Raw genomic sequence first — 12,717 nt, 5'->3', positions numbered from 1 at the left:
ATATCATTCATATTTTAACAACTTCAAAATTAGTGAACTTAACATGCAATGTTATAGGAAGATTTTGTGTAATTGTTTCCTTATTATAATATGTGTCTTAATTTCCCAGTTCTTATATAAATGTGAGAGGAAGCCATATGCATGTATTTCTAAAAGTAACATCTACTATGGTCAATGGTGTTTGAACCAATCTATAGAGAGCTATTTCTCATTTTCTTTGTCAAGAGTTTTCTTATTAAACGGTTTTATATGATAAGGTGGAAATAAACTGAAACAGTGGCAATGTTATCTCAAAATGAAACTTCCAAACATATCTAATATTGTGGGTTCATCAGAGATATTTTCTTAATACAACCAGATATACCAATCTTAGAGAAATTGAAATATTATTTTAGAAAGCATTTTGAATAAGATTTGGTGATCAGGAAGGAAGAAAGGAGGGGAATTTGTTCATTCCCTTCTCTTCAAACTTTGAATGGTTTCTAGCAGAATTTTTTTAAAGCAGTGGTACTGTTAAAAAGAACATCTGTTTTGAGCTTTACTCCTATTAAAATAAATACTAATATTACAGATTGTGTCATGTAACTTCTACATGAGTTAGAAAATATCAGTATAATTTATATAATTGTTTGAACAAATAACTACATATGCTATACTACATAGAACCTGCTGTCTTCTACAATTATCTTGGAGGACACCCACACATTATTTGTCAATCTCAGATAATATCTTATAAAGTATATCTGATGAAGTGGTCATTAGCTTACCAAAGTTTGTTGCAACAGACTGATATAATTACCCCTGTGAAAAACAATGGATTAGCTTCAGGTGAAAACAGCTCTTCCAAAATCATGCTTAATTCACAAGTACCAATTGAAGAGGATATAGGTAGCTCAGGGTTGAATCTGAGCTTGGTTGTTTACGTGCAGACATTTCCTTGCAAAACATCTGCAAGCAAAAAGCTAAGAGAGCACCAGGCTCTCCATAGTTATCTCATAGTAGATATAAGAAATGTGTTGAAGGACTCTCCTATGCTACTTCAGTTTGTTCCAATCTAAGGATGAGAGAAAATGGTAGGCACACAATCACCCATCTGGCTTCTATACCTGACAGAGGAGTAGAACCTGGGTCTTCCTACTTTTAATCCCTTATCCAATATATCACTCATAAGGTGTTAACTCAAGATTGTTAAAATTGGCAACAAATCCTTGAGGGGGGTGTATGCATGTATGTATGTATGTATGTATGTATAAATATTCCCAGATAAAGATGAAATCCATGATGCATTGACAATGTGCAATGGGCAATGTGTATATAATTAATTACATTGCATTGATGTTACATTAGGTCACAATTTATGGTTGTCCTGAGTAAATGTTGTGATTCATATATGCAACACACTTATGCAATCCTACACTGATACTTTATTTTGAGAATTGGGCGGGGGAAGCTTCTTTAAAATTCAAACCATGCATACCATGAGCAGAGGGGGAAGATTTGAAAGCACAATTTGAAAAAAAAACTGTATTTACATTTACATCTAGATCTACATCTAGAACATTTAGATCTACAGAGGATGCTATAGCCATCACTCTTCACACTGCTCTGACTCATCTAGAACGGGGGGGCTATGTGAGGATACATTTTGTGGATTTTAGTTCTGCATTTAACAGAATTCTTCCACATAGACTAGTGTCTAAAACTTCTAGACCTTGGGCTTTCTAATTCGATCTGCCTTTGGCTTATGGATTTCCTGTCTGGCCGCTCACAAAGGGTCAGATTAGGTAATCATACCTCTTAAGCCCTCACGCTAGTAATACTATTGCTAAATTTGCAGATGATACAACAGTGCTTATCTCCAGGGGGGGATGAGTCTGCCTACCGAGATGAGGTGGACCGGTTGCTTTCGTGGTGTGGAGACAATAACTTGGTCCTCAACACCAATAAGACCAAGGAGCTTATAGTGGATTATAGAAGGAACAGACCAGACATCCAGCCCTTGCTTATCAATGGAGACCGAGTGGAGCAAGCGGCCAGTTTTAAGTTTCTGGGTGTTACCCTAAGAGAGAAAAGGGTCCAGCAGAGATAATACTACCCGAGACTTCTCAGAAAACAACAATTGAATGAGAAACTGCCGGTGACCTTCTACCGCTGCACCATAGAGAGAATTTTAACATACTGCACCTCTGTATGGTTTGCCAATTGCACAGTGGCAGATAGGAAAGTACTCGAGAGTTAATGTCATTGCCCAGAAGATCATTGGTTGCCCTCTCCCCTCTTTGGAAGAGCTTTATAGCTCCTGCTGCCTTAAGAAAGTTTAAAATATTCTCAAAGATCCATCTCATCCTGGGAACCCTTTTTTTGAACTATTACCATCTGGCAGATGGTACAGAATAATAAAAACAAGGACAAATAGGCTGAAAAACAGCTTCTATCCCAGGGCAGTAGCTCTTTTGAATTCTGCTGTATAGTGCAGTGTTGGTGTGGTGTCGTGGGTTTCCGGTTCAATGTGTGAAGGGTGAAGGATGTGTGTTTGTGTTTATTGTCATGGTCACGACGTGCATTGAAGATTGTGTTGGATTTCGTTGTACGAGGTGCAATGACAATAAAGTAAAGTACACTAAATTTAGCAGGATAGTGTTAAAGAACTTGCACTTCAGCCACAAAACTTGTTTAACTGGTATATATAGATAAATGGGGGGGGGGGATGAACGAGGGAGAGAGAATTTGTATGTATGTGTGTATATCTGTGGGTGGATGTATATACACACACCACATACTCAATTCCTTTAACTCAGCTACTATCAACATTTTGAAATTATAAATCATCAAATCGCAGGTAGCAATCTTTGGTTAGGTAAAAATACTCCATGGCACCTTAAGAAATATCATAATATCCTCAGTTTAATTAGACACTGCAGACTTAAATATGGCATGATCCTATCAACTTTTTTCAATATGATTATTTGTGAGAGTCACTGATCAATGAAAGAGATAATTGTGGGCTTACATCTTTTCCATGTAAACAGTTAGGATTTACAAAGGTTTCACTTTGTTCTGCCACATGCTTTACTTGAAATATTCCATAAAATTCAGTTTTGAAATACTGGGTACAAGCTACTCAACATGTCAGTCCTATTGAAAATGAGTAAAAGACAGAAACAGTTTTGTTAATAATGAGACAGTCCAATTATTAGATCAATATTTATTTTTAAAGTCAAATTGTTCAACTTCCCATATTGTTCCAATATAAATTTTGACAAGCAACAAAAGTGAAAATGGAAGTCAAGCATTTCAGATCATGCTACATGTGGTTACTATTATATAATTTTCACCTCTGCAGATTCAGATATGTATGTATGTATGTATGTATGTATGTATGTATGTATGTATGTATGTTTTCTTAAGTTTTTGCAGGTACTTACATGTATGGTATTCAGCTTTGTTCGGGTATTTTCCCAAGTCATTATAGTTGTGCTTTTAAAGTTGCTTTTTAAAGACGAACACAATACAGAAGCCTAATGATGGCAGATGAGATTCTGCCGAAACGTTGCTACAACTTTAAAAGCACAACTATAATGACGTGGGAAAATACCCAAACAAAGCTGAATACCATACACACACACACACACACACACACATGTATAACTACTTTGGACATCTTTAGAAAATAAAGTGTGATCAGAATGAATCTTAGCACCCATTCTTCTTTTAATCTACCTGATAACATTTTGCAATTTCTTTCCAGGGCAAAGTGGTGGAGCAGTAATTCTGAGTTCAAGCAGTTTTTGCTTACATCCTGGCAATGTAATAAAAAAAAGAAAGAGCCCTCTAGATAACCCAGACAAGTGTGTGTCTTTCATAATCACTTTGGTATATATAGAAAATAGACACATTCACACAGCATAGGCTACTCTTTTCTAGAACATCCCAACTGTTGGAAATTCAGTAGCCGAAGTTGAAGAGTTTATAATTTGGCTGGGAATATTATGCGCTTTACAACTTCATTTTTTGTTTTACTTTTTTCACCATGGCCTTCGTGGTATATCAGGATGGTAAACAAACTCCTGACCACTGCAACAATAAAAGGCAGTAAATACATACATTTAGCCAAATTTAAAATAAGCCAGCTGAAAACGCCTGAGCCAAACAGAGAGATTTTGAGGGGGTACCAAAAATGCTGTGTTGATGCCAATCACAGAGATAGGACAACCATTTCTCTGAAACGGTATAGGTTTGCAATACTGGCAATAGTGGTGAATATAGGTATAGGGTTTCCTGTCTGAGCAGGGGGGTTGGACTAGAAGACCTCCAAGGTCCCTTCCAAATATGTTATTCTGTTAAAATCTTCCTGGGGAAGGTGTTGGTCAGCAATGCCTTCTGCTGACCATCTTAAAAATGGCTCTCCTTTCTTCGGTCTGAACGACTTAAAAGAATCACCCAGAAGTTTTCAGCGGCAGGCTGGCACCTCTTCCCAGGTCTAAGTCACCAGACTCTGCAAGTATACACACATCACTCTATTGCAAGTACAGTAGTTACTGGGGTTTTACATTTTATTTTTAGCTCAAAAACAGCAGCCCCGATTTCTTCCCCGATGTCTTCTCTCCGCGAAACAGGCTAGGTCGAGGCTCGATGCCCCTTCGCGGGTCGTCGGTTTGGGATTTTTTTAACCCTCCCCCCAAGCTAAGCGTCGCTCCCTGTAACAATCAACCAGCGGAACAGCTTGCCTTCAGACGTTGTGAGAGCTGGAAGCTTTTCAAAGAAGAGACTGGACTGCCCTCTTGTCAGAAATGGTGCGGGGTTCTCCTGCTTGGGGTTGGACTAGATGACCTACAAGGTCCCTTCCAACTCTGATCTTCCGAGTTCTGTTGTAATCAGCAGCAGGGAAAAAGAGAAGCCTGGCGCAACCGATCGAGCCGCCAAACTGCGAAACGCCCAGGCCGATGAGATTCCCCAGGCAGGCGACCAGAGAGACCGCAGGTAGGACGACGACGCCACCTGTAAAAGGCACCTCGCCCTTCGCACCTTGAGACGAGAGGAACGAGCGGAGGGGGGAGGAGCTGACCCGTGGCGGCGGTTTCATTGGACGGACCCCTCAGGGAGAAGGCGGGGCTTCTCCAGAAGAGGCACCAATGGCTTGCCAGCGAGAGCTTGGCTGGCGGCGCGATCGGTGCCCACCTTGGCCGACCCACCCGGGAGCTTCTGGGGGGGAGGAGGTGTGGTGGAAGCTCCTCCTCCCCCCTCTTGCCCAGCGTTGAAATGGGCTGGCCCGACAAGTCCCGGAGAGAGATAATGACAATATATACCAGTAATGACAGCAGCGGCGGCAGCTCGAGTGTTGCGCCCGCCAGCAGACGGTTCGCCTGCGTGGGGCTGAGGAAGAGTCCTTCGGGAGCCGGTAACCCCATCGGAGGAGGGAAACGGACTCCCGGTTTTATCGCGCGGTCGTCGCTGGGGGCTTTTGAATCCCAGTCAGGGAGGATTTGCGCTTCTTCGGGGAGGAGGAAAAAAACAAACCACCACCACCACCAAGAATTGCTTGGCGGGGGGAAACCATTTGAAGTCGCTTCCAACTTCTCAGCCACCTGTTGCTGCTCTCCGCTTGAACCGCCTGAAGCATCCCAACGAGGAAGGGGGAAGAGTGGGACGGCAAAACATCCCTGCCAGCATCCCGGTCAGACGAGAGGGGGGGGAAACAAAGGAGGGGTTCGCATTTGGAAACCCTGCCCCGATGGTGGAAGAAGCTCCGGCGCCCAGAAATCCAAGTTCCACCGGAATTGCCAAGAGGGCGCGAGGCGCGCTGAGTTTGCTTTCTAAGAAAGCGACCGTCACCTGGCTGATGGGAAAACAGCACCGCACCTGAGACGCATTTCCCCCCCGTCCACCCCCCACCCCCCCCAAAAAATATGACACCCCTCCCCTCTCGCCCGAAATAATAGATTTTTAAAGCATCGGGGACAGCAAACTTTTCTCCAAAACTTTGGCCTTGGCTGGCATGAGCTGAGTTCGGAATCCTTTCGGGAGAATTTGCAGAGGGAGGAGGACAAAAAAAGAAAAAGAAAGAAAGAAAGACCACCTGCCGGCGTTTTGGAAGCACGCCTTACCTTTCCAGGGCTTCCCAAGCGGGGACGTCCTGGTCCTTTCTTCTTCTCCCCGTCCCACTCCCATTCCGAGACTTTGACCGGGGTAGAGCCATGCACCCCAACTTGTGATCAACTTTGGAAGCCCTCAAATCGCCAGAACCACCAAGCCGGCTTCCCACCCAGGCGAGGCAGGTGGTGGGAGTGGAAAAGGGGGGGCGAGGATAACCGGGGTGGGCTGGGCCCGCAACCATGAAACTGGAGATCTTTGCTCCGCGATACGAGGACAAGCTCAGCGGCCCCAACGGCAGCGACCAGGAAGGCGGCAGCGAAGCTTCCCCGCGGGCAGCCGAGAGCGAGCTGGGCTCCGACGGGGATTGCTCGGCGCTCAGTCCGGCCAGTGGCGCCGGGCCTTCGCCGGGCGGGGAGTGTAAAGCGGCGCCGGGGCTGTCGGGAAAGCCTTACACGCGCCGGCCGAAGCCTCCCTACTCTTACATCGCTTTGATCGCCATGGCCATCCGGGATTCGGCCGGCGGCCGCCTGACCCTGGCCGAGATCAACGAGTACCTGATGGGCCGCTTCCCTTTCTTTCGCGGCGCCTACACGGGCTGGCGCAACTCGGTGCGCCACAACCTCTCGCTCAACGACTGTTTCGTCAAGGTGCTGCGAGACCCGGCCCGGCCGTGGGGCAAGGACAACTACTGGATGCTCAACCCCAACTCCGAGTACACGTTCGCCGACGGCGTCTTCCGCAGGAGGAGGAAGCGGCTCAGCCGGCCGGGGCTCGCTTCGGCCGCCGTCGCCGCCGCCGGCTCCCCTTCGGCTCAGCCGTCCCCGGCGTCCGCTTCCCCGAGTGCCGATCGGAAAAGCCCCTCGGGGGAAGCGGGCGCGGCGGGGGCCGTCGGGGGTGGCGCCTCGGCCTCGAAATTCTCCAGCCCTTTCGCCATCGAGAGCCTCCTGAGCCGGCCGTTCCAGCCTTCCGGAGAGCAGCCGCGGTCCCCCGCGAGGCCGGTGGGAGACCGGGCGGTGGCGTGGGCCGCCCCCGCGGGCTATTCCCGGCTCCTCGCTCATCCGGCCGTCTCTTACGGCGGCGTCCCTACTTTCCCACTGGCGGCGGGCTCGGCCGTTTACCACTACGGCCTCCCGGATCCTCTGCTGCTGGAAGCCCTCAAGGGAAAGGCCTTGAGCGGCCGCGATCCCCACCAGCCTTTCCACGCGAGACCCTCGTCCTTCTCCTCCGCCCGGCTCTCTTCGGCGCAGCTGCACACGCTGAGCGTTTCTCCGCTCTACTGCCCCCTGCGGCTGCCCAGCTCATTGCAGCAGGTGCCGGCCGCTCATCCCAACACCTACAGGCCTTATCATACATCAGAGACTCTATCGGTGTAACGACGGAACTGGGCGAAGAATCCCCGTGAAAGGCTGGGGTAACGTGGGGACAGAGGGGAAATGTCCCTCGACGCACTTTAAAAAGGGGGGGCAAATCCAGACTCATTAGAAAGACTGTGCCTTAAAACCGCCATTTTGCCCCTCCAGACCAAAACCAAAAAGCTGTTCAGATTTTTTGTTTTTTCTTTAAAGGTTGGACTCTTCAGATGGGCAAAAGAGCTTCTTTCTAATTGGCTGAAGGGAAACCGTTTCCTGCTAATGATTGGTTGTTGGATGCATCCGACAGGCTGCAGGTGCCCCACCCCACCCCGGCTTCTTAAAGTGAATCTGGAGAGGGGCATCGGAGGACGGGACCCCTTTTCTCCATGGTTGTAAATAAAGCATATCCTGAAGTAAGTCCGATCGAATCCATTTGGGCTGTTCCCGGATACCTATTCGTAGCGTTGGAGCCAACCTAGATAAGGATGCTAACGTTTATTAAGGGTGATTCTGATCGACGGGTAGGGATACTATCAAAGGTGAAGAAGATATTTTGGCCAGTGAAAAACTGAAACCGCAAAAGCCTCGACTACCCCAATTATTTCTGCCATTCCCATGGGTCATGTCCGGGGCACAACATGAGATTTAAAATCCGAGTATCTGGAACGTGCCAGGTTTCCAGTCTTGGGTGACTTGAATCTGACACACCCTTTAGCTTGGAGCAAACATCAGGGAACACAAAGCTTACCTAAACTCCCAGAGCAGCTTTAGACCAAGACTAGCATCTTGGACATGCATCGCTTAGGGTCAGTAAGCATGTTTCAGCTCCTTAGATGGTTTGGGGAGAGGAGAGCCCAATTGTAGCACGGCTGGGAGAAAGGGAGACCGCTCTGAAAAACTCAGGTCACTCTGAAACATGCCTATGCAAGGGAAGCGAGGCCAGTCGACTTGAGCAGCCCTTATATCTGGCAACTGGGAGACCATCAAAGGTCATGCCAGGCAGTGTCCTTCCAGCAAGGAAACTCCTATTGTGCTGGAGACTGTGCTAGTTTGCAGAAGAAGAAGAAAACAAGTGCTAGAGCAGGGAGCAGTATGGCACGCACACACACACGCACACACACAGCTAAGGAATGGAGTTGGCCATCTTGGGCCAACAGGTGTAATGGCCCCTGGCCAGACTTCAGCCTAAAAAGAGAGGTAGCCATGGTTGCAGTCTTTTCCAGGATTGGCATGTAATCTACAGCAGGCAGTGCCAGTACAGACTGCCTAGGGTTGCCACTAGATGGCAGCCAAGTAGATGTAGAACATTCTAAGTCTTTGCTGCCATCTATTGGCCTTCTAGAGTTCTGCATATTGCTACTACAAACGCAACCAACTGGGATAGCTTCCCCTTCCCTCTCCAAGAATCCCAGGAACCAGCAAGTTTCTTTCCTTTGAATATAAGCACTAGCTCTTTAAATGTGACTAATGTGAGGGGGGGGGAGAGGATATGGAGAGGTTTGCCTTGGGGCCCAGAGGGCTGGAAAGGAGCGGTTTTTATGGATGTCAGTCTACTGAATTTCGTCCCATGTATTCTGGAGTAAACTCTGCTCTAGGACCGCCATCTCAAACTGATTTACAGCAAGCTCTAGGCAGAGGAGTAACTGGATGAGCACCATGACTTCAGACACTGAATTAATGGAATCAGGGTTTTGTCTAAGAATGCTTTGTTGGCATATCGCTTTTGGACTGAACAGGAAAAATGCCCAGGTTTTCAAAAACGCTGAACGTTGGGTTCTTGTTGCACATACCTCTCTCTATGAACGATAGGGATTAAATTATTTATAACCTGCAAAAACTCTGATGTTTAAACAAATGCAGGCTATCTTTTTCTCATTTTTTTAAAAAAAATTCAGTGCAAATATAGATATATTTTTAAAAATAAATATGATTTCCCAACCCTGCTGATGTGAGCTTGTTTGCTACACCTAGTTCATTGGCCTTTCCCTTCACTCCCACCCGTGAAACCGATGCTTTGATGGTTATATCCTGATAAAGCTTCATCAGCTGGGGTCCATTCAGACTCTTCCAAAGCAAAAGAGGGAGGCCCAAGTAGGAACAACCAAAATGTGTTGTCCTGAAAAGGGAGGACACTTTTAGAAACTGCCTGTCGCAAAGCGCGCGCGTGTGTGTGTGTGTGTATGTATGTCTGCATGCATGGGTTCATGAAAATCTTGATCAAGATAATTTTCCAATAAAAGATGATTTAAAAAAAAAAAAAGCCTTGAATTTGGAGTTGCCTGTGCTTATTCCGTGCTTTCAAAGAGGGCAGCGCCAGAAGAAATGAAGCTGGGGAAGAGACAGAATGAAGAGGGGCAAAAATGATTCTGTCTAAAAGGGGGGAAACAAAACCAAGAGGGACAAGTGATTGACATCCATACAAGATCTGAGCCGAGGCTCCTTGAAACTAACCAGGAACATTGTCTAAAGGAAATTGGTTGTGTTACTCTTCCGTTTCATTCACTTGGAAATAAGCGGAACAATACACTTTCATAGGACTCACCAAGCCAGTTGGCACGGGGCTATGATAGAATAAACCTCACTGGAATCACTGGGTTCCCAATCCTGTGTCTTCTGGTTTGGGAATATTCAGTGAGTACCTTCTAAAAACTGGATAAGTTTTGTCTAGGTTAACAAATTTTATAAAATGCAAAAGGAAGGGGGGGAAACTCTTGAATCGTGAGAATAAAAAAGATCCCTCCCTTCTCCATATTTGGCCTTGTACTATTAAAATATATCCCTTAGTATTACTTCAGGCATGGAAAATCTATATATTCCTCTCTGGCCTGCTGAATTACAACTTCCGCCCAGCGTCCTTCTCCACTGGCTGTGCTACCTGGGACAGCGGAGAGCTCTCCCCTTTCAGAGCTTCATCCATTCCTGCTCAGATTTAATCCACAAAGTTGTTTGTAAAATAGGGATTCCCTAAGTTCATAACAATGTAGTTCCAAAGTTGAAGTCCACAAGTCTTAAAAGTTGCCAAGGTTGGACGAGAACAGGGGTCTCCAACCTTGGCAACTTTAAGACTTGTGGACTTCAACTCCCAGAATTCCTCAGCCAGCAAGCTGGACTAGAAGACCTCCAAGGTCCCTTCCAACTAAGTTATTTTATTCTATATGCCAATCCGGTAAAGTTCCTGACCCTGATTGTAGAGAAGCCCCAGAAGGAACAACATAGGTCTTACCTTAGTTGTCTAGTGATGCCTAAATCAAACTGGAGAGTTGGAGGAATGACAATGGCCCATTAATTTAAAAAATAATGTATCATAAGAATCATACAGGCTGTGTTTCTGCCTTTCAGTAATAATACAGAGTGGAAGGCAGGACTATTGCTGCACACTTGGGATTCTCCCCCTTTTAATCAATGCTAATTAATCTGCAGCTTTGATTGGGAAATGCTTGTGTTAAAGGCAAAGGCCACATTTTCTCTGGCACATAGTTAATTTGAACTATGCTTTGAATTACAATTCCCACAAGCCATTGCTATGAGATTGCTGGCTGAGGGCTGATGTGTCCAAGGCATCTGGAAGACAGCAGGTAGCCAATCATTCCTCTTCTAAGGCAGAGGTCACCAAACTTGGCAACTGTAAGACTTGTGGATTTCAACTCCCAGAATTCCTCAGCCAGCATAGCTTAAAGTTGCCAAGTTTGGGGAGCCCTGTTTTAATCCCTTGCAAGTCTCCCAGGGGGGGTGTTGGGCTTGCCACTTCCAAAGATTTTTTTTTTCTGAATAGGAACTTTGCAGTCTGAACTTTTCAGCAACTGCCCTCATTCAAAACCAGCAATCAGAACCTCAAAAGAGAAACAGGACACACTAAGCTTGCAAAGGGACTGTGCTGTCCCAGCCAGTGTATGGGAATTGGATAGTTACTTAGGAATTATGAGCTGTCCCCTTAAGGGAAGGCATCGTGGTAATTCATGGGAGCTTCTTTTTATCGCTACGAGATGGGTTAGGAGATAACCATCTTTTACTACAAGGCAGATATACAAACGATTGGTCATTAAAGAACTTCGTCACAAATGTGAGTTATGAGGATACCTGATGAACCAATAAATGTGCTTTGTTATGGACGTCTTGTTGAGTTATCTATCTGCATCTGTACAGCTTATAAATCCACCTCTGTACAAGATACAGAAAAGTAAAAGGTGGTTATCTCCTAACCCATCTCGTAGTGATAGAATGCTGCTGCCATGAGTTAGGGAGTCCAGGCAAAAGTGAGGAAAACTTCCCCCAACCCTTTGAGGGTCAATTTAGTGACCAATCAGGATTACAGATGTGGTCACGTGATATGGACTACATTTCCCAGGATACCTTTAACTACATTTCCCATGATGCCTTCCCTAATTCCTAAGTAACTATCCAATTCCCATAGACTGGCTGGGACAGCACAGGGACTTTGAATTAAAAAGGGACACTGCACTCAATGGGACTTGCTGTAGCAGTGGATGAAAGGGAGAGAAAACATTTTAGCAAGGAACAATCCTGGTTAAAACTCAATCCTCTCCCTACCTCCCAGATTCTTCTGAAAGGTTGTCAGAGGACAGTTTGAACAAATTAAAAGGCCCCCCAAAAAAGTGCATTTGTCTTTGCAAGAATGCAGTTGAGGCAGCGGGGCAAGTACCTAAAACACGGGATGTCTTCCTGCTTCACCTAAGTCTAAATTTAGAAAAACCTAACTGACCCATTCTCAGATGGAAGAATCAGATTTTAAACTTATTATGGTGCCCAAAGGGAGACTTTTTTTTTTTTACTTCCCTGGTATAAATTTCAGTTTCTCAATGGAACTATTTCACAACTGCCTCGAGGAATACTTCTGTTTAAAGGGATTTGGGCTAGGACCACCCACCTGCACACACTATACGAGACAGTTAAGCTCAACAGCATGTGCTTTTTAGTTGGACGGAGTTATTTCCAGGACCCATTATTTTATCAGTTCGTCCACTTTGGAACTACATTGTTATGAGCTTAGGGAAATCCCTATTTTACAAACAACTTTGTTGATTGAATCTGAGCAGGAAGGGATGAAGTTAATTGAGTGAAACTCTGAAAGGGGAGAGCAGTGGTGCAAACTCTCAGAAAGCCTTGTCTAGTTTTATTTCTTGATTTTCCCAAGCTAAATCTTATGTTTGAGTTCTTTGGATGAAGCCAGAAGGCAACTGACACTCTTCCAATGCAGTCCCCTTGAAAATAAGTGCCTTTTTAACAAAGATACCAGCACAAAGTGGCATCAGCC

The 12,717-nt window shown here is 45.5% G+C and overlaps 1 protein-coding gene across 1 annotated transcript; it reads left to right on the top strand.

The window, feature by feature from the left end:
- Window positions 1–5,181: 5,181 nt before the first annotated feature.
- FOXQ1 (forkhead box Q1) lies at window positions 5,182–9,383 on the top strand. The gene has a single exon (XM_087961215.1). The coding sequence runs from the start codon at window positions 6,333–6,335 to the stop codon at window positions 7,464–7,466; it is 1,134 nt and encodes a 377-aa protein (XP_087817341.1). The 5' UTR covers window positions 5,182–6,332; the 3' UTR covers window positions 7,467–9,383.
- Window positions 9,384–12,717: the final 3,334 nt, after the last annotated feature.

This window comes from Notechis scutatus, chromosome 3 (assembly GCF_049901735.1).
Source record: "Notechis scutatus isolate UNSWTSFEM ecotype Mainland chromosome 3, rNotScu1.2, whole genome shotgun sequence".
Classification (NCBI taxonomy): Eukaryota; Metazoa; Chordata; class Lepidosauria; order Squamata; family Elapidae; genus Notechis; species Notechis scutatus.
The sequence above is the reverse complement of the archived record's forward strand: the minus strand, read 5'-3'. Positions and strand labels throughout refer to the sequence as shown.